The 22,459-nt window shown below is 41.8% G+C and overlaps 1 protein-coding gene across 1 annotated transcript; it reads left to right on the forward strand.

Moving 5' to 3' along the window:
- Nucleotides 1–12,935: 12,935 nt before the first annotated feature.
- On the forward strand, nt 12,936–13,883 carry LOC120616696 (olfactory receptor 56-like). Its single transcript, XM_039880346.1, has one exon. It carries the CDS (start codon nt 12,936–12,938, stop codon nt 13,881–13,883), a length of 948 nt encoding a protein of 315 aa, XP_039736280.1.
- Nucleotides 13,884–22,459: the final 8,576 nt, after the last annotated feature.

The following is a 22,459-nucleotide window of genomic DNA, read 5'->3' on the forward strand; positions in this document are numbered from 1 at the left end:
ATGAGTTGGGAAGTACTGCCTCCTCTTCAATTTTTTGGAAGAGTTTGCAGAGAATAGGTATTAAGCCTTCTTTGATTGTTTGGTAGAATTCCCTGATGAAGCCATCTGGTCCTGGACTTTTAATTTTTGGTAGGTTTTTGATGATTGTTTCAATTTCCATACTGCTGATCAGTCTATTTAGATTTTCCAGTTCTTCTTGATTCAGGCTAGGAAGGTTGTGTTGTTCTAAGTACTGATCCATTTCTTCTAGGTTATTAAATTTGGTGTTATATGCTTTTTCATAGTATTCTTGTATGATCTTTTGTATTTCTGCAATGTCAGTCGTAGTTTCCTCCTCTTTTATCCTTGATTTTGTTTATTTGTGTTCTTCTCTTTTTTCTTTAGTGAGTCTATCCAGGAGTTTTTCAATTTTATTAACCTTCTCAAAGGACCAACTCTTTCTTGTATTTATTTTTTCTATTGTTTTTTGTTTGTTTGTTTGTTTGTTTTCAATTTCATTTATTTCTACTCTAAGTTTTATTATTTCTTTCCTTCTGCTGACTTTAGGCTTCATTTGTTCTTCCTTTTCTAGTTTTTTAAGATGAAGTGTTAGGTTGTTTATTTGGACTCGTTCCTATTTTTGGAGGTAGACGTGTAATGATATGAACTTTCCTCTTATGACCACTTTTGCCATGTCCTGAAAGTTTTGATATGTTGTACTATCATTATCATTCATTTCTAAGTATCTCTTGATCTCTCTTTTTATTTCTTCTCTGACCCAATTATTCCTCAGTAGTATGTTGTTTACTCTCCATGTAGTTGTGGTTCTTCCTGCTTTCTTTTTGCAGTCGATCTCTAGTTTCAAAGCATTATGATCAGAGAATATGGTTGGTATGATTTCAACCCTTTTATATTCGTTGAGGCTATCTCTGTATCCCAGAATGTGGTCAATCCTTGAGAATGTTCCATGTGCACTAGAGAAGAATGTATAAGCAGCTGTTTTGGGATGGAAGGCTCTGTATATGTCAATTATGTCCAGATGGTTTAATGTGTCATTTAAGGATTATTTCCTTTTTGATTTTCTGTTTGGATGATCTGTCTATATCCGACAGTGGGGTATTTAGGTCCCCTAATATGATAGTGTTTTCGTCTGTTTCTCCCTTTAGTTCTGTTAGTAATTGCTTTTCATATTTCAGGGCTCCCTGATTAGGAGCATAGATATTAATAAGTGTTATGTCCTCTTGGTGCATGATTCCCTTTATCATTATGAAGTGTTCCTCAGTATCTTTCTTTACCTTTTTTATTTTGAAGTCTATTTTGTCCAATATTAATACCACTACTCCCGCTTTTCTCTGAATGCCATTTGCTCGAAGTATCATTTTCCACCTTTTTGCTTTGAGTCTATATTTATCTTTGGAGCTGAGATTTGTCTCTGGAAGGTTGCATATGGTTGGGTTTTGTTTTTTGATCCATTCTGCTTCTCTGTGCCATTTATTGGTGAATTCAATCCATCTACATTTAGGCCAACTATTGATATATGAGGTCTTCGTATAGCCATTTTATCTTTTGATTTCTGGTAGCTCGGTGTTTCCATTGCTTCCTTGTTCTTGTATTTCTGTTTTCTTTATTTTGGTTAGCTTTTGTGGGTTTTCCCTCTGGTTCTTCTTGTTTTATGTTATATACTTCAGTTCTGAATCTTTGGCATATGGTTACCATTATGTATATGAAAAGGAGATGTATGTATATATATACACATACATATATATACATATATATATCCATATATACAGTCGTTCATTTTCTTCTGTGTGTGCCTTATCTCCATTCCCCTTTGTGAGTTTGGATCTTTGAATCTTCCCCTTTTCAGTCATTCTTGTCTCAGTTTGTCCCTATGTATGCTGAACATTCACTTCTATCTTGCTACAGCAATTCTCTTCTTATTATTTAAGCTTATAATGCCCTGTTCTTAGTAAAGATTGCACTCTTCTGCTTCTATTTGCCTGATAGTCACCTTATTCCTAATTATGTATTTTTTCTTTTTGTCATTTTGTTTTAGGTGAGCTTAACCCTTTTAATATTTCCTGTAGTGAAGGCCTCATAGTGGAGATTCCCTCCCTTTTTTTATGTCTGGAAAGGTCTTAATTTCTCCTTTATATCTAAAGGAGAGCTTAGATATTCTAGGCTTTTAGTTCCTTTCATTTAATAGTTTAAATATTTGATTCCATTGCTTTTTGGATGTTAAAGTTTTTACTGAGAAGTCAGATGATAATCTAATGGGTTTTCCTCTATAAGTTACCGTTTTCTTTTCACTGGCTGCCCTGAGAATTCTATCTTTGTCATTGATTTTTGATAGTTTTAATACAATGTGTCTTGGTGAAGGCCTTTTTGGGTTGAGATAATTAGGTATTCTGTTGGCTTCTTGAATTCCAAGCTCCAGCTCATTCCTTAGATTTGGAAAACTCTCATCAACTATTTGTGTGAAAATGCTTTCTAGTCCTGCTCCTTTTCCTCACCTTCGATAATGTTTCCTTTCCTGATGGTATCAGCTCGTTCTTGTATTTTTCTTTTGTTATTTTTCATTTTTCAGTTTCTCTCTTCTTACTTCTGATTTATTTCTAGATTTCTGTCTTTGATATCACTGATCCTTTCCTCCATTTGGTCAACTCTATTTCTCAAGTTTGCTATTTCATTTTTCAACTATTGCTCTGTGAGTGTGTGTGTGTGTGTGTGTGTGTGTGTGTGTGTGTGTGTGTGTGTGCGTGCTTTAATCTTCGGAAATTCTTTCCTATTCTTTAGTAGGGTTTTAATATCCTTGCTCTGCTCATCTAGTTGTTTTTTTCAATTCCTGAAATTGTTGATATGATTTGTTTCAGAACTCGTTGAGTTTTTTCAGAAGTACCATCCTGAATTCTCTGTCATTTAAGTTGCATATTTCTATATCTGTAAGTTTAGTTTCTGGAAATTTTTTTCTTTCTCAGTTGCCTTGTCATCTTGATTTTTTGTGGTATTTAATGGACTATTTCTCTGTCTGGGCATTAATGGAAGTGTATTCTACTGTTTTTCCAGAAAGAAGATTTATTATACAAAGGTCTCTCTTTAGTCTGTTGCAAAGAAGGAGCTATTTTTTGGTTTCCAGGAGGTGGTGTCTAAGCCTCTTGGATCCTGCTTTATAAAAAGCCTTAAAAATGCCTTTTTAATTTTCTCATAGATATTTAATCACACTCACTACCCTCAGTTTCAGTCCCTATCAGTGTCATGACAGTCTTGGCAGTGTTTGCTCAGATTCCCCTGGGGCTCCACAGTGATTGGTCTCAGAGGATATGGGGGGAGGGGCCCTCAGGATTCAGAGTTGGGGGCTGCAGCTCAGCCTCAGTTTTGCAAGCACGGCCAGTAAAAATCAACTGTTCTTTCTCTGCCATTCTGACCTGTTTCTCTGCTTTCTGCCATGATGACTGGCCCCTGCCATTGGCTGCGTGGAATTTACAGCACTCCCAGGCAGGGCTGTTCAGGGAAGTTCCTGTACCTTCTCTCTTCCTCCTCTTCCTACAGGGAGCTTTGGCAACTGCAAGAGGCAGCTTCTTTATTTCTTTCAGTCCACTGCCCAACATCCAGAGTTGTGACCTATGGTAGCTCATATGCAAATATCCCACGCTCAAATGTGCTGGTGTGCAGTTTGGGTGTTTTTTGTTGAGTTTTAGATGTTCAGCTTATTGTTATTTCAAGGGGAGAGATCCTGTGACGTCTCTTCCTCCTCCATGTTTCCGCACAGTCTGAGCTTTTTAAATTTAATTATTCATTTACTCCAGATAGAGTCACACTGGGGACACAAATATTCATTCCATAATAGATAGAAATGATACTTTTGACTTTGATATTGAATAAATGTTTTACATAATTAAGTAAAACAAAAAGTTTTTCCATTGTGAAGCATTCTGATTTTTGAAAAACTAGAAAACTTGGATTAAAGAGCAAACAAACAAACAAACAAACTGGAAAGCATCAGAAAGATATGCAGACAGCCAGGACTGAGGGGCCAGAATTTAGAAGAAAAGAGAAATATGCTAAGGTGAGCTCAACTTTATGTGTGTTTTCCCCCTTCAGTTGTCTGTTGATTAATAAGTAGCACAAGGCCCAGATGGTGAGAAACTGAACGTAAAACAGAGGTTAAAAGGTTGGGAATTTTGGTAGTCTGATGTACTGGAGACTCAAAAATCGGTATTAGGGCTCAGCAGTGAGGAAGCTCCTCTCCTCTGAAAACAAAAACAAACAGATAAACAAAACCCCGACAACCCAAAACAAACTAACTAATAAACAAAAAACCCTAGACTTTCAGCTGAAATGCCAGAAGGGACACAGCGTAGAACCAATAGTGAGCTGAACATAGACAAACGCTCATGAAAACTGAAGGGCAAGCAGCCTCCAAGCGATTCAATCCTAGATGATATTAAGGTGGTCTGTTAACTTCTGTATCCACCGAAAGCAAAAGCGAATTCTCTTTTGAGGACAGTAACAACCTTTAATTTATTTTTACAGGTTTTCAAATTACCGGGAATGCCAGGAGCTAGGTCCAAATAGTCAAGAAATAAAAATAAGCCATGAAAACAGACTACAGAAAGAAACAGGCATTAAAGTTATCAGAAATAGACTGTGATTTATCTGTTACTTATATGTTTAAATAAAAAATGACGCACTGGAGAATTGGAATCAGTAAAAAATGTCAAATGGAAAATTTAGAATGGAGAAATATGTAAACTAAAATTGTAAACCCAATACACAGATTTACCTACAGATTAGACACATCTGAAGATAGGGGCAGTGTCAGTAGAAAAAATTCAGTCTGAAGCTCATATAGAAAAAGGATGGAAAATACAGAAAAGACTATGAAAAATATGTCAGGGGTCAAGATGGCAGAGAACAAAGACTCTGAGCTCACCTCCTCCCATGGAAACACTAAAACTGCAACTACATATAGAACAACTATTGCTGAGAATGACCTGAAGACTGGCAGAACAGATTTTCTACAACTGAGGATAAACAGAAAAGGCCACATCATGATGAGTAGGAGGAATGGAGATGTGGTCTCGTCGGGACCCACAGCACCAGCACAATGACTCACAAGCAGAAGGGGTATCACAACCACAGAGGACCCCGTGAAGAGTGTGGGGTCTGAGCCCCACCTTGGGCCCCCCAGCGCATGAGACCTGCACCAGGAAGGAGAACTCCCATAACCACTGGCTTTGAAAAACAGTGGGGCTTACATTTGGGAGAGCCAAAGGGCTGTAGGAAACTGAGACTTCCCTCTTAAAGGGCTCACACACAAACTCACTCCCTCTGAGTCCCAGCACAAGTGTAGCAGTCCGAAAAGCATCTGAGTCATACATGAAGGAGATGCATCGACTAATGTTAGGTTGAGTGCTGGGAGCAGGGATCTGTTGGAAATTTCTCTGGAGACAAAAGTGCTGGTGGGTGCCATTTTCTTTCCTATTTCTTACTCTCCTCCACCTGGCTGGCCTGGCACTGGTGGACACCCTTTCCAACGCTGTCCATTAACCTAGTTAACTCCATTTGTCCCATTCAGCATTCCTCTAAGGACCTGCCTTACCCAACCTAGCCACCCTGGTTGGCAGTCAGCACCCCTCCAAAGTGGCTCCAGCCCTGCCACACGTGGCAGGCTTTGTGGAGTCTCCCACCCAGTGCTCTGCATGTTGCAGGTCCTCAGTGGATGTAAGCTGACCTTAAGGGGCAAGTGAAGAACAGATGTGGACTGTGGAGTGAGGCGGCGCCAGCTGGGGATCACCGGGGAAGTGTGAGATGTGTCTGTGGTGGGATGTAGGACGCACAGAAACTTGTCTCTCTTCCTGTGCTCTGGTTGCCCTGTGGCCCTCCCCTGACCAGCTTTCCTCACACTGTCCCCACTGAGCCTGTTTCTTGTTCTGTCCCAAGCTCCTTCTTTGAGTCTCTTTAATTGTAGTCTTGGGAGCTCCTGTTCCAGGCTGGAGTTTCTGGGCTCCCTTGAGAGAAGACAGCTTCACCTTCCTCACTCCACTTCTGGGTTAAGTACCTTTATGGACAGTGGGAGACAGGTCTGCAACCTGGGCTGAGAGGCAGCATGTGGAAGGTGGACGGGCATCAGTGGGTAGGCTCAGATGCAAAGGCCTGGCTCTCACCCCATCTGCTCACCACCATTCCCTTGACTAAGTCTCCTTTCTCCCTCACCCTTTCTGTTAAGAGGAGGCCGTTGTCGGTCTGATCCCCACCGAGCTAAGGAGGCTGAGAAGTGGAAAACTGAGAAAGGAGGTCAGAGCTGGAGGGCTCCCTTTGTCCCCTCTGACCCAGTAAGTGTACACACAAGGTAGGACTATGAAATGATTCTGTTGATGGGATCTTCTTCCATAGGGTATCAGCTATTTTTTTTCCTTCCAGGGAACTCAGCTAAAGGTGAATGCATATCTTTTTCTTGTCACCCCTCTTGTCTTTTCCTTGCAGTTTCTGCTACTGATTTCTGGTTCATTTCTTCATTTCTATTTATTCATCAGCATTTCTTCTTCTTCCTATTTTCTGCCTTTATCAAGGTTTTTTTTTGTTTGTTTTTTGTTTTTTGTTTTTGTTTTTGATGGAGAGGGTGGACATATACTTTCTAGTGTTATGTCTCTTCTCTCTTGTTTTCTAGTCCTTTTCCTTTGACCTACTTCTTTTTCTTTCTTTAATGTCTCATTGATCTTTTCCTTCTTATTTACTCCTGTTTGGATTGGGGGCTCAGTGATGGGGTCCTACGGTGTAGGGCTGTCTAAAGTAGGAGGCCAAAGTATGAGTGGTAAGAGGCGAAGATACGGAACAGGAGGGCTGATGTGGACAGAGTCATTCTGTCCCTAAAAGAATATTGTCGAAAGAAGGTGTCTTTTCTTATAGTGATTTTTTTAAGAATAAAAATATAGCCATTAACTAGACATCCAGAGAAAGGAAAAAGTTAGAGAGCAGGGGAAATTATCATGTGCAATATTAGAATAATTTCTTAAGTTGGTATGCATAATACAATTAATCATTTGACAAATATTCGCCGAGTTCGTAATATATGTTAGCACTGTTCTGGGTGTTGGGATCCCACTATGAGCAAAAGTGTCTTCAGGGAACATTCTAGTTAGGAAAATAGAAGTTAAACAAATCCATGTGAATTAAATGTAGTATGCCTGATGGTGTTGAGTGCTATGAGAGATTTAAGGAATCGGAGTGCTATGAGAGATTTGTGGAATCGGAGGGAAGAAAGATTTCAAGTCTACATGGATGTTGAGGAAGGCTTGGCTGAGAAGGTGAGGCACAAGGAATGGGATAATGTGGAGAATATCTGGGAAGAGCATTCCATGAAGAGGCTAGAGTGAGCACCAAGGCAACCTGACAGTGGTGTCTGCCTCTGTGTGGGAGGAAACATAGGAGGCAGGTGAGACCTGAGTGGAAGGAATTCTGGAGAAAGTAGAATGAAAGGGCATCTAAGTGGTGATGGAAGGCTGACTGAGAAAGTCTGGCTTTATTATTGAAGTATCTTGGCTTTTATTCCTGATGGTATGGGGTCACTCTCGTGCTATCAGAAAGCAAACCCATTTAGGGGCCACTGCTATTATCCAGAGGAGCAGTGATGACATTGTGGTAGGGTGGGAGCAGGCAGGAATGAGAGGTTCTCAGGGGTGGATGTGTGTTTGTGTGTGTGCGTGCGTGTGTGTGCGTGTGTGTGTGTGCACACACGTGCATGCATGCATATGTACACACACATGGTTTTGAAATTAGTATTTTTTAATTCATACCAGTTGTATGAGTGTGTGTTAATTAGATTTAATTTTTTTTCAATTACAATTGACATTCAATATTATTTTATATTAGTTTCAGGTGTACATTATAGCAGTTATACATTTACATATTTTATGAAGTGTTCCCCTGATAAGTCTAGTACCCACCTGGCACCATACAAAGGGGGGATGTATTTTGGAGAATGAACTAGCAGAGGTTTCTGATGGTGAAACATGAGAGAGACAGAGTGGATTCAAGATGATCCACCTGTTGTGTCCTGAGCAGCTGGACATATCTGTTCTTAATTAAACTGAGAAGAAGGTTAGAAGAAGTATTTCTCCAGGGGAAACCAAGGCTAAAATTGGCCACTTTAGGTGGAACAACCCAGTAACCCTCCAAGTGGAAATGCTGAGTACACAGTGGGTATAAGATTCATAGTTCCAAGGAGCCATCCAGAATATCATTAATCAACCAGATAGTATTGTAGGACAAAGTGCTGTGTGGGGTGGGGTGGGGTGGGGGGTGGGGGGAGGGAGAGAAGAAAGGTGTGGAGTGCATCTCCTTGAAGGTGCATGCGTCCGCATGTCTCTGCACACAATAGGTAGGACTGAGTGTCTTCAGTACAGGAGGAGAAATTTCTACCATGACATCTGGGGACTCGATTTCTTCAGTTAGTTGGCTGAGTCTTGATATGACCAAGATAAATCAAAGGCTGTAGGAACAGTAATTCTCTCCTGTAGACTACCCGTCCACAATATCATCCCTGCATTTTATTAGTCACAGCTGGGCACATTTTCTGGGGTATAGGCCTGCTTCTGTGGTCATGGATCTTGGTAGGATCCACCCTAGTTTAGGAAACTACTCTGGGTCTTCTCACAGAGAGCGTGTTCTACAGCGTCTCCTCATTTCCTTTTTGTGGGTAGTAAAGGAGACATGAATACACCCCAAACAAATGTCTTTCAGATGTGACTATCATTTATTTGTATAGAACTTGTCTTTTGTAAATACCTGAAGATATTTCTTATTCCATCACTCACTGTCCTCATAGGAAGGAATTCAGCAGTGAACGATTATTTGGGTCAAGAACAAGTTCTGCATTGAAAGGTTCAGGCCACTTGATCTCAGAAATTGAGGTTGCAGCTGCATGTCAACTAATGATGTGTTATTTTATTTAGTCAACACACACCTATATAAGAACATGGAGCATTTGAGAGAAGTTGTCCATGACACCAGGAGATCTGGAGTGGGGGGTGGGGGTGGACACGTGGATAAGTGGAGGAAAGACATTCCCTTGAGAGAGAAGGGTAAAGATCTTAAGGTAGGAGTGTGTCCATCTTGCTTGAGGAAAGAATGAATAGGCTCCTGTACCGAGCACCCTGAGGGAGGGGGAGGTAAAAGCCCATGTCTGAGCATTGGGTGTGGGAAAGGCCCCCACAGTGGTGGCTCATGTGGGGCTTGGGAGCCTTGAAAGGATTGGGTCTTGTCCTGAATGTGTTAGGAACCAATGGCATAGCTTGAGCACAAGAGTGACACTATCTGCCTTGAGTTTCAGATGATAGCTTAACTCTCCTGCTGCTGGTGGAGAAGCAGGGAGCCCAGTTAGAGGGTGCTGTGAACTGTAACTGCACTGAAGGCAGCACATTCTAGGATGAAACAAATGTGGTGTGAGAGATCACAGTGGAGTATTCACCTTGTGTTTGAGGTGTCAGGGAGACAGGCAGATGTATGTAGTCTGCATGGAATTGAAAGTTTGGGGCTGAAGCGGGGGCTGCAGCTGGGTGTTGGGATCCAATGGAGATTCTGGTGTCATTTTGAGAGACAGGCCGGCTAATGGGTTCTCTGGCTCCTTCACCTCAGACTCATGATCATCACTCCGAGGTGATTCCCTGAGTTTCTAAGAGTGAGAAATGTAATTTTCATCTAGGACTACAGGATTCCATTTATACAACTCACAAGACAGGAACTTAATAACCACAAGTGGTCATGTACTTTGTTAAAGATACATTGAGACATTAAAAATTTTAAGTTTGAGTAAAAACCAACTCTAATTGGGCGGCATCCAACAGAAAGTGATTAGGAGAGCTCCACAGAAAGGAAGCAGAGAAGAGACTTTCATAGAGAAAAGGCAGAAGAAAAATTAATTAATTAATTAAAACATTTTAATTAATTAATTTTTAAATAGTGACATTGGTTAATGAAATCTAATAAGTTTCAGCTGTACACTTTAACAGTAAGGCATATGTATATTTACACTGTGTTCGCCTCTCATAGATTTCTTTTTGTCACCACATATTTGACCCCCTTTACCCAGTCTACCTCCCCGCTACCCACTCCCCTCTACCCTCTGGTAGGTGTCTAGGTTTTAAGAGTCCAGATTATGGATCAGAAGGCTGCTGAGTGAGCCAAGAATCACAGAAAGGGAATCGGGAGCTCTCAACTAAGAAGCTCCAAGATAAGGGAGCTTGCCTTTCTAAGGATATTTTTGCCCCAAAACAGCCTGATATAATTTAAAGTATCTGGAACTTAGATTCCAAAGGCTCCTTCTCAAGTCTTGGTTCCACAGTCACTCACCATGTGAACCTGGGCAACGCAGCCAACTCCTCAGAGTCTCAATTTCCTCATTTAAAAAATTTTTTAAAAAATTATTAATTAATTTTATTTTTTATTTTTTTAATTGCAGTCGACATTCAATATTATACTTGTTTTAGGTGTATAGTATAGTTGTTAGACATTCATATAGCTTATGAAGTGATCCCCCTGATAAATCTAGTACTCATTTGGCAGCATACGTAGTTATTACAATATTATTGACTATAATCCTATGCTGTACTTTATATCTCCATGACTATTTTGTGGCTATCAATTTATACTTCTTAAATCCTTCCCCCTTTTCACCCAAACCTATACCCCCTCCCATCTGGCAACCATCAGTTTATTCTCTATATCTGCATTTGTTTCTGCTTTTATTGTCTGTTTATTTATTTATTTTTTTTAGATTCCACATATAAGAGAAATCACATGGTATTTTTCTTTCTCTGTCTGACTAATTTCACTCAACATAATCCCCTCTAGGTCCATCCATGTTGTTGCATCAATTTCTTCATTTGCAAACAAGAGTGTTTTTAAGCAATCGCTATGCCTTCATTGTGGGATCACTTGAAGTCAAGTGAAAAATGGATGTGAGTAATGTGGAATGTAAAAGTCATACATTATTTTTACTGATTGAATTTTGCCTATCACTAGACCAGGAGAGAGCCCTGCCTCTTTTCAGCAGATGAGAGACAGGCTGACAAACTCAATAACTTTGATTCTTTGGTTTCTAGGCAACTTACAAATCACTGTATTTCATACTGGACAAAATAACTTTTCAAATTAATCAGAGTCCAGTTTATTTATATCAGTAATCGTAATTTGAGATTAAAAAGGATATAATAGACAGATTCTAAAATGGTCCCCATTGGTCCCTGTTTTTTGGCATCCATGCCCTTGTGTGCTCTCCTCCTCATGAGTGTGGTTGGATTTAGTGACTCAGTTTTAAAGAATATAATTCAGCAGAATTCCTGGGAAGTCACTTTTGATATTAGGTTATAAGATGATAGCTTCTATGTAGTGTGTTTTTATTTTCAGTCCCTCTTTGATCACCCTGCCTGAGAGAAATCAACTGCCCTGCAGTGAGGCAGCCCTATAAAGAGAGAAAGAGGCCCAACAACAGCCAATGAGTGATCTTGGAGTAGAGCCTCCTCTCTATTGCAGCCTGGTGGACAGATTCATGGTAACCTCACATGAGACCTAATACCAGCTAAAATTTGGAGCTATTTGTTTAACAGCAATTGATAGCTAATACAAATTTAAGGAAAGAATACTACACTGCTGTGCTACTTCTAAAACCATGAAAATGCTCGATAATGCAGCCCTGGATGGAGAAAGAGACAGAAAAGACAGGTGAAATTAGAAGGGGGCTGATGAAAGAGAAAACAGGGATAAGCCTAAAAAAGTGGAAATGCCTCTGACGGTGAAGATGAGGTAACTGGGTGAAAATGTGAGGATAACAATGAAAGAGTCGTGGTCAGAATGTGGTAATGTTTTCCACTCAGTTGTTTCTAATTTTTTTTTTTTTTTTTTTTGCCTTAGGTTCAGATATTGTCACTACTTTCAAGGGATTTTTGCATGACTTGATTTCTTAATTTGCTTTTGTCCATGTAAAATCAGGCCATGCTTCTGGTTCCATTTCATACGATATATTTAGAAAAAAATCTTGACCAAATATCAAGAGAAATACCTATTTGTTGACATAGTCCAAATAAATTAATTGGAACTTTTGTAAAACAAAGAGTAAATGCTTCATTTAATTAGAAAGTCAGGTGGAATATATTAGTTAGAAAATTTATATAAAGAAAGCTGCTTGATTTCTACTGAAGATGACTTTATAGGCAGGTATTCCCTCTATGTATTTATTAGCCAACATCTACTAAGGCCCTGTTCCTGTGGTTTAGAAGTCGCTATTTTAAAAGTCACTATACAATTGAACTGTTCTTAAGAGGTTTGGACACCAAATCATTGCTTCTCCCCATTGACCCTGCAACTTTCCTGTCAACCCCAACGTAATTGACAGCTATGGCACCCAACAGCACATCTTCCTTTTCATGTGATACACTAGAGGGCACTTCCTTTATCTATATTATAAACATAACAGAATGGCTAGTATGATAAAACTCTCAGAACATAGAGAAAGATATACACTAAAGAACAACTCATGCTTCATTCCCTTCCCTGTCTACAACACATGTAAGTGGCCTCTTGGACTGAGTTGTCCAGCCCTGTTAGAGATAGTTTAACAAGTCTGTGTGTTATCATAAAAGACTCAATATCATATAACAAAGCCAAGATATTGCTTTTAGAAAGGTCCTAAGACACATAAAAATAACTCCATTTCTGTTCTTCTGGGTAAGAATACACATCAATAAAAATACATGGACCATTTTATGACCTAACAGAGCTCCTACTGCTGTGTCATAGAGATATGAAGAAATGCCCTGAAGCTTATGTTGTTGAGGCCTCATGAGTGACAAACAATACGTCTGGATGAAGATGTACAATGCAGAAGCCAATAGAGAAATGCCTATCATTCCAAAACTTTTTGTCCATGTTCTCAGGTGACCAGGAACAACAACGGAGCCATGGAGATGTGGCTGAACCGATCATCCACAGATGGCTTCATCCTCTTGGGCATCTTTTCCCACAGTCTGACTGACCTTGTCCTCTTCTCTGCAGTTATGGGGGTCTTCACAGTAGCTCTTTGTGGGAATGGCCTCCTCATCTTCCTCATCTTCACAGATCCTCGACTTCATACACCCATGTACTTCTTCCTCAGTCAGCTCTCTCTCATGGACCTCATGTTGGTCTGTGACATTGTGCCAAAGATGGTGGTCAACTTCCTGTCTGGCACAAAGTTCATCTCCTTTGTGGGCTGTGGCATACAAATTGGCCTTTTTGTCTCTCTTGTAGGATCTGAAGGGCTCTTGCTGGGACTCATGGCTTATGACCGCTATGTGGCCATCAGTCACCCACTTCACTATCCCAGCCTCATGAATCAGAGAGTCTGTCTCCAGATTGCTGGAAGTTCCTGGGCTTTTGGGATACTAGATGGTTTGATTCAGATGGTGGCAGCCATGAGTTTACACTACTGTGGTTCAAGGAATGTGGACCACTTCTTCTGTGAGGTGCTGTCCTTATTGAAGTTGGCTTGTATAGACACATCTCTTTTTGAGCATGTGCTATTTGTTTGCTGTGTCTTAATGCTGCTCCTTCCTTTCTCCATCATCGTGGCCTCCTATTCTCGCATTCTGAGGGCTGTACTCCACATGCGCTCTGCTCAGGCCAGTAGAAAGGCTCTGGCCACCTGTTCCTCCCACCTGACAGCCGTCTCCCTCTTCTATGGGGCAGCCATGTTCATCTACCTGAGACCTAGGCGCTACCGGGCCCCAAGCCATGACAAGGTGGTCTCCATCTTCTACACAGTTCTCACCCCTATGCTCAATCCCCTCATTTATAGCTTGAGGAACCGGGAGGTGATGGGGGCCCTGAGGAAGGGGCTGGACCGTTGCAGGATTGGCAGCCAGCACTGAAGGACCAGGACATCCTGTGCCTGGTGCTGCCACCTCTCGGTTGCATAATGCTGGTAAGTCACTCATCATTTGTCAGTGTCTGTTTCCTTATCAATAAATGGGAACAATGATGCCTGTCCTACCTCACAGGGATTTTGTAGGGATCCCTCCATGTGACTCATCATTTATAAAGTCCTTGAAGTAAATTCACTCTATTCTTAATTCTCTTTGGTTGTAACTGTCTTTTATTGAGGGCTAACTAAGTGCTGGGCACTGTCTTATTCCCTTTACATATCTCTATATTATTTAATTGATGATTCAGAATAAGAAACATAGATATCTGAAATAAAAACTTTCTGGATGGCGGAAATTGTCTGTATCATTCTTTTGGGGTAGGACCTAGTCTTCTTCCATATTCCATTGGAGGCTTTATAAAGCTCCTTCTAAAAAATAAAAAATATATTTCTACTGTTTAGAGGTTATCTCTGCAAGGGTAATGTCTTATTTATTCGCATATCACCAATACCTGGCCCTGTGCCTTATGAATAGCAGTTGCTCAGTAAAAACCTTATTAAATGAATGCAAGAAGAGAGCATCAATGAGATAAAATAAATGAAAGCATTTTTAAAAACATTACATTCACGTGCCAAATTTGCCGTAGCCGCCGTGATTCATCCAGTACTTCAAATTCTACACAGTAAAACCTGATCTTTTTGGAGGATGAAGATTAGAACAGAAATAAAGATGGAATTTGAGCCATTATTTAAAAACATATATCAGTCAGGATCCAGTAGGGAATAAAACTGCCTCAGATGTTTTAACAGAGGAAATGTAATGTAAATATAGTGGCAACTATATATTTGAAAAACTGAAATGGCACAAGGACACTAAGGATTGCAGAGAAAAAAACAAAAAACAAAAAACAGCAGAAAGAAGCCAGTATTCCTACCCTGGGAATGTAAAGGGAGAGGTTACGGTGTTTAAGCCCTGGAATCCTGGCCCCCAAACATGAGGAGAAGGCACTGACCAGCTGGTATTCACATCTCAGAGGGAACCCTGTGGAGGGGCTCCCCGACCTCTGAGAAGCTTGCCTGGCCCTGACTTCTGGTGGTTCCTCCAGAGCCCAGAGGAAGAGGAGGGGTTCACAGAGCTGGGTTCCAGACTTCTGACGAGTGGGTGCTGTGTGTCTGGTTCTGGAACTCCAGGAGTTCAGAGGACACTCTGTCCCCAGACTGTTGAGGAGTAGGTGTCGGTCAGCTGGTGCTCGTTGCTCTGAAGGACAGAATGAGACTGGTATGGAAGTGTGAGGATAAAATCTGCAAAGTGGAGCCAACTGCCAAGGCAAAGAAACAGTGCCGGGATGATTTTGACAGGAAAAACAGAAAACCATGGAGTTTGTTTTTTCTCCCCTCTTCCTGGCTTAGTCTCCTTCTAGTGCCCCTTTTGGCAGGTTGTAATGTGAACCTTGATGACAAAGCACCCTGGCATCACAAACTGGAGTGTAGAGTATAGGTTTGGAGCTGGGCAATAGCTTAACAACTGACACAGTCCACCCCTTTGGCTGCTCAGCGTCCAGATTATTTTATCCATATTTGAACTTTTGTAAAGAGCAATGACAATATAACACTGCTTGACTATGCTTCATACGCATGGTATTCTTCATCAGTCATAGTACCCATTTGTAGGCAATGTTAGTTAAATGTCAGCTTTCAGTATTAGCCACCACCAGCTCTCAGTGTGTAGTCATAAAAGGAAGGAAGGTAGAGAAGAACAAATTAGCTCACATACAGGTACACACACACACACACACACACACACACACACACACACACACACACACACACAACCATTGATCATGATGCCATAATCGATATTTATAACTTTCTTCTTCACCTTCCATTCCTAATTTCTTTGTCCTCGGCTAGGACCTCATTTGTTTGGCATAATTTACCTGGTAGTTTAATCTAAATCTTTATTACAAAAAGTTCCTAATTCTCAATGGTATTGGCTTTGTTTGGTTGCTGTACGTTTTCATTACCTTTTACTTGTGGGCATGGAAGTACTGATATATGCTTCAGAAAACCCCTTGTCTCTGGATACAGTACTGCCTAGTCCTTCTGTTTACAACAACCAGACTCCCTCTTGGTTATCAACATCACTCATCCCACCCCACTTTAGCAGCATTGCTGTCTTGTTTGCCTACATGTAGGTTCACTGGCCTGAGGAGTCCAAAATGACCAGGTGAAATTTCAACTTCTAATTGGGTGGGAACATTTTTGTATGGTTATGGAAGAAACAGCATTGTATATTGATCACTGAGTCAAAGTACATATTACATTCTGTGAAATAGAATCCCATCTTTTCAGGGTCTTCTTTCTGAACTGATACTGTAAATGAGTTGGTATTACAACTGAGACCAACTGCTTCTGGGTGATAGAATATATTTAAGACCAGTCATTTCCATGGACACACATCCATTGTTATCCTTCTTTTGTTTGAAACACATTCCTGGATCAGAGTAATACTGTACAGATTACTTTGAGAGTATTCTAGGCATTCTGTAAGCACATAGATCATGATGCTGTCAGAAGCATCATGGGCATAGAAAAGAAATTCATTTCTAGAACAGATGTCTATTTTAGCGAAATCAAATTATTAACTTGTTCACAATGAAAGGAATCCAGTATAATCAACTTGTTGCCAGGTGGAGAGCTGAATCTGCAAAGGCAGGACAGCTCAAATTAGTTTCTGCTGATGGAAGGTTAGGCATTCAGTGGTAGTAGTAACAAGTCAGTATGGTGGGGTTGCATCTATATTAATTAAGCCTATGCATGACCACTGCCACTTTGTACCTAGCCCATTGGAAAAGCACAAGAGTTGTTGTCCAGAGAACATGATCTATGAAATGTTGAGATAATCAAGATCTCTGTAGACTACTTTATAGAGCAGAAGCATTGATGTAGTTATGAGACAAGATTGTTAAAGTGACTGTTGGCCCTGGAAGATAAACAACCTGACTTTAATAGTCCTTGCAAGTTGTTACAAAGAAAAAGGAATTTTCCAGGTCAATAAGCTGTATACCAGGTGTCAGGGGCTATGTTGATTTATTGCAGTAGAGATGATCACAGCTGTAATAGACACTGTGGTTAGAGTTACCATCTGTTTAACTTTACCATAATCTACAGTAATTCTCTAGGATTTATTCACTTCCTTTAAAGGACAAAAAATATGTGTATATTTTAAGTTTATGTTGGCACTATTCCCCCAGCAATGCAGTATTAATTTTGATTTACAATTCTGGTAAAGAATAGAAGTCCCTGAACTTCCACATGGTCTTTCTACCAAAATGGTACTCACTCTACAGTTTAGAGAGCCAATTTGTTTCTACCAGTTTCTGAGCATGTCTATTTCAAATATACATTAATGATCTGGGAAATAATCAGTTTAAAGACTTACTTAGACCACTGAGATTTGACTTGGGCCAAAATACAACTTATCACTTCATCACCATAAGACCCACTTTGACTGGGGGACCACAGTGATGTTTGGGGGTCACATAAAATTAAGAACTTAGACTCAGTATCTAGACAGAACTAATACCATCTGCATCTAAATGGCTTAATTATAAAGCCTCAAAATTAAAGCCCCTACAACAATAAGACTGTACTATTTATTCTAGGTAATTCTTGCCAAGGAGGACAAAGCTTTGAATCAGAACATAACTTCATTGTTAGTTTTATTTGAGCAGTAGATTTCTTAATCAGCTTTCTTTTTAGGACAAGAGAAGACTTAATTGGTCAAACTCTGCTGCTTATCAAACACTTGTTTTCTCATCAAGATTCCTTCACAACTCATGCCCACTCTGTCCACTAATCCTCATGTGTCATGAATTTTGACCAGTTCCAGTAAGATCCCTTTATTACAAGAGCTGCTTCAAATCATTCAAATATACATCCTAAAACTCTCTCTATCTCTCCTCGATCTCCTCCTCCTGAAACACAGATTCGGGCAAGATGGTGTTTACCCTTCCTACATAAGTAATAAACTTGGCCTTGTTTGATCAGGTTATTCTGGTGGTCTATTTCTGGGGAAGTCAACAGACAACAGTTTTAATTCCTAAAATGTTTGAAGTTTTTTTTTTTTTTCTCCATTTATGGTCATTTTAGTAAATGACAACAGATCCTTCTGGCTGAAGTTTAGAACAAGACTTATAGTCTGTAATTTTGGTAGTGTTTTAGGGTTTTTCCTAGGGGACTCAATTTTATTAGGTGATTCCAGGTCTGTGAACTGGCTTAGGTCTAGAAACTAGGTCAGAGACCATGACTTACCATTATAATATCTCACATCAGGATTCTGGCTACCAGACTTTGACTTTTCCCCAGATATAGAGATTAAGGCCCCCATTTCATTCTGAGAGACACTGTGATCGATTAGTCACCACAGAAGTTCTAAGGATCAAAGCATTCTATTTCCCAGTCATCTATGCCTTCAATCTGTCAGTACATTTCCAGTGTTCATTATGAACATTGATTCACCTTGCCTCTGGCAGTTCATCCCTGTCACCATACCCCTGTTGCTCCAATAGCCCATAATCCTCACTGAAATTAGGGAGGCCCCTCTTTTTGGCAGCCTCTTGTACCATCATACCTGGCTTTTAGAGAACAGTCACCAAAGAGCTTTCTATGGAAGCCAGTTCTCTCTTGGTAATGTATTTCTCAGTGCCTTAAGAAAGATTTGGGGCCTTTTCAGGGAGTGTAGTAAAATGGATGGATGTTTATTTTGCACATCTTAAGTCTTCTCCAAAATTTTCAATTCCCCTACTGTGGATTTCTGTCTCTTATGATTTCAGGGAAGTTTTACCATCAAAACTTCATTGAATGTGTGCCAAAAGTAAGTCGAAATTTCAGCCAACTAATCAAGCGAACTTTAATGGGATTTCCAGTTACTTGAACTTGCCCATTAAGTCCATGTTCATATCAGCATGTTCGTAGCTACATTCTGTCCTCCTTGGTCTAATGCTCCTAAAAAAACAATTCCACAACATATTTCTCATTCTCTTTGCAAGTATAAATTAGCAAAATCTTATGATTCTTTGGAAGTACTGAAGAGAAATTTTCATTCAAAAGGCTAAACAGCTCTCTGTTCTGCTTCTGTAAATGTGCTGCATGAACTGCACTTGAAATTGACTAAAGACTCACCCTCCCTTTTTGTTTGATCTGTCTAAGCCACAAATGTAACTATTTGTATCCCCTAGCAACACCCCTGCTTTGTAATACTTTGTAACTGCCGGTAACCCATAGCAACTCCCACCCTTGTGACTGCAATGTAACTACCTTCAACCACAGCAACTCCTTCTGCTTTGTAGCAGCTTGAGTTCAAATTATCCAATCAGGCTGTGCCCAAAAGAGTCTATACAAAGAATGTTGCAACTGAGCTCCAGGCCCAGATCTCAGAGCACTAGCTCCTCTGGGACCACTGGTGTAATAAACCTGAGTTCTTCAACTCTTTGGGTGCTGCTTGGTTTCTCGCTGGTCTGATTTTGGGTCTTTTCCACAAGATTTCTGGAGGCCCTAGTGAGATTCCAATCATACTGGCCTTTTGAGCCTCTGGACTGGTGGCTCAGCTGGGCCGGGCGAAGGGGCTATGAGTTGAACGAGGGCGCGCCATCTGATGAGTATTCTGGGTTCTCTTTCGACCGGTGCCCCGACTCCCAGGAAGGATGAGCCCCCAACCAACTTATAGGAGAGATGGGCCAACTCACCAGGAATGGCCACATGATAAATTAAGGTCCCGGGATCAGCCCCTAGTCAGGTCCTGTCTCCTAGTCTTCAGTTGGAAGACATTGGTCAGGGTCTTCCCAGTGGGGGAAGACATCAAGGTCTCCAAAAAAGGAGAGGAGACATCAGGGTCTCCCGGAGGGGGGCGGGGAGGCGGAAATGTCAAGTTAGGGCCTTCCAAAAGGGGGGAGGCAATGTTTTAACCTGATATATGAATGAGTGAATGAATGAGTGGCTTGGCCGATTTGATTGGTCAGGTACGAGTTTGTGGCCCCATGGCTGGGCACCCTTAAGGTCTCCTAAAGGCTGTGGAGTCCATGTGGGCTCATTCTGCGGATCCACGGTGAATGGCATACGGTCCAGGGCAGCATGTTCCTTTGGGACATGGCCAGATGAGCATCTAAATGGTCTCCTCTTTGGAGGGGTCACCCATCCTTGTTTGTCTTTGTGTCACTGTCACAGGGTAGAATGTGTTTGTTCAACACTGGGCAAAGGGAGGCCCAGCCACCCTCCAGAGAGTAACCAAACATCCTCTACAGGTTAAGAGGAGTGATTGCTTACTTTCCACAGGACAAGTTAAAGAATGGTGAGAGGTTGCATGAAAGAGAGTGAGTGCTGAATGACTGAGACATGGCCTTGCCACGAAGTGAGAGTTGAGCCCCAATGCACAATTCCATGACAAACCTCATACGGCTTAAGGTGGTGTCACTGGATCTCCAGGAGTCTACTCCAGTGATCCGGGTCAGGGGTTTATACTGACCCACCAATGCTAAGAGGCACCTAAAAAATCTCCATGAGGGGTGTGGCCAGAGACAGGCGAAGTGAGTGATGTCCCCTCCAAAGCTTCCTCAACCCTATCCCCCCACCCTCCATGTGGCGTGGCTGTTGTTTGTTGTGGGAGGCATGAGGGGATGTTCCTCTAAGCCAACTGTCTTAAATTGTATGTTGAAGAATTTTAAGAAAGGTTTCTCAGAGGATTACAGGGTCAAGCTGACTTTGGGAAAACTCCATACTCTTTGAAAGTTTGAATGGCCTGCCTTTGGAGTAGGATGGCCCTCGGAAGGGACCCTAGACCTCCCCACTGTGAGAGCTGTGTGCCAGGTAGTGACAGGGACCCCTGGACATCCAGATCAGTTTCCGTATTACTATAGTGTCCCCTTGGGTCCAGTTCTGCATATGTAGACAGGGACAGAGTAAGGTACTTGTGGCCCAACTGGGGAAGGAACAAGGAGGAGCCAGCAAAAATAATCCACCAAGGGGACTCCGAGGAAGAATTTATCTTCCCACCGCCGTACATCCCAGCAGCTCGCCAGTCCTCGCACAGCCACTCTATCCACAATTGCCAGACAGCCCTCCACCATTGGTGCCTTCACTGCCCCAACAGTCCGAGTGACCACCAAGCCCAAGCCCACAGCGCCTTCGCTCAGCCACACAATCAGCTCAGCAATCTGCAGTCCTTCAGATGCCCCTCCGAGAGGTGTGAGGTCCCTTTGAAATTGGAGAAGATGGCGCACGCCAGCCGGGCCACCCTGTCCTCTTTCAGCCATTCAGCATAACCGACCTCCTCAACTGGAAGCAGCACACCCTGCCTTATTCAGAGAAACCCCAGGTGATGATTGATCTGCTCGAGTCCATCTTCCAAACTCATCAGCCTACCTGGGATGACTGCCATCAACTCCTTCTAACCCTCTTCAATACTGAAGAATGACATCAGATTCTGTCAGAATGGCGAGCACGACTTCAAGGACAAGCACCGGAGGTGTACTGGACCCTATAGCATGGGCCTCAGAGGCTGCACCAGACGTCAGGCCCAAATGAGACTTCAACGTCCCACATGGAAGAGAGTTTCTTGACAAGTACCAGCAGGCCATACTGCAAGGGGTAAAAGCTGGGGCTAGGAAACCAACAAACATGTCAAAAACAGCAGGAGTATTCCAGAAGCCAGAAGAGTCGCCCACAGAGTTCTTTTGAAGATTGTGCAAGGTATCCCAGGTGTATATCCCTTTTGACCCCAAAGCATGAGAGAACCAGCATATGGTCAATGCAGCATTTGTGGCCCAATCCTTCATTGACATTGCTACAAGCTTCAAAAATTAGAGGGCTTTGCTGGGATGAATGCCATCCAGCCACTGGAGGTTGCAATCAAGGTGTTTGTAAACTGAGACCAGGAGGCCCAAAAAGTAGCTGACAAATGGAAGAAACGGAAGGTGTCCCTGCCGGCAGCTGCATTAGGGAACCTGGATCCAGTACAACCGACTGCTGCTCCCCCACGGAAGAGAGAAACCAAAAGGAGACCCCCACTTCACTGTGACCAATGCACCTACTGCAAAGAGACCAGCCATTGGAGAAATGAGTGCCTTCATTGTAGGAAAACACCTGAAAGGCCAAAGAAGTTCAATCAACCTCGTAAAGGAAAGTGCCAGCCTGAACCAGTCGTCCAAGAGCTTCTTGGCTGGGCCAAAGAACAATAAGACTAGGAATGACCAGGCTCCCTGAACCTAGGCCCCCAGGAGCCTATGGTTGCAATAGATGTAAGGGACCAATCAATGACTTTTATGGTGGATACTGGGGCTGAATACTCTGTAATAACTAAGCCTATGGCTCCCCTCACAGATCGAATGACAACTATTGTCAGGGCCATGGGGGACCGAGTCACCCGCTCATTCTGTAAAGCCCTCTCATGTCAGTTAGGGGGCCACCTAGTGACTCGTGAGTTCTTGTACCTACCAGAGTGCTCCATCCCCCTTTTGGGTAGGGACTTATTAACAAAGCTTAGAGCACAAATAACCTTTACCTTAGGGAAGCCAGTCTCACACCAAG

Source organism: Pteropus medius, unplaced genomic scaffold (genome assembly GCF_902729225.1).
Source record: "Pteropus medius unplaced genomic scaffold, Ma_sr-lr_union100, whole genome shotgun sequence".
NCBI classification, from domain to species: Eukaryota; Metazoa; Chordata; class Mammalia; order Chiroptera; family Pteropodidae; genus Pteropus; species Pteropus medius.

What these genes read in the sequence shown, in the direction of transcription:
- LOC120616696 (XM_039880346.1), top strand. Translation starts at nt 12,936, where the DNA reads ATGGAGATGTGGCTGAACCGATCATCCACAGATGGCTTCATCCTCTTG.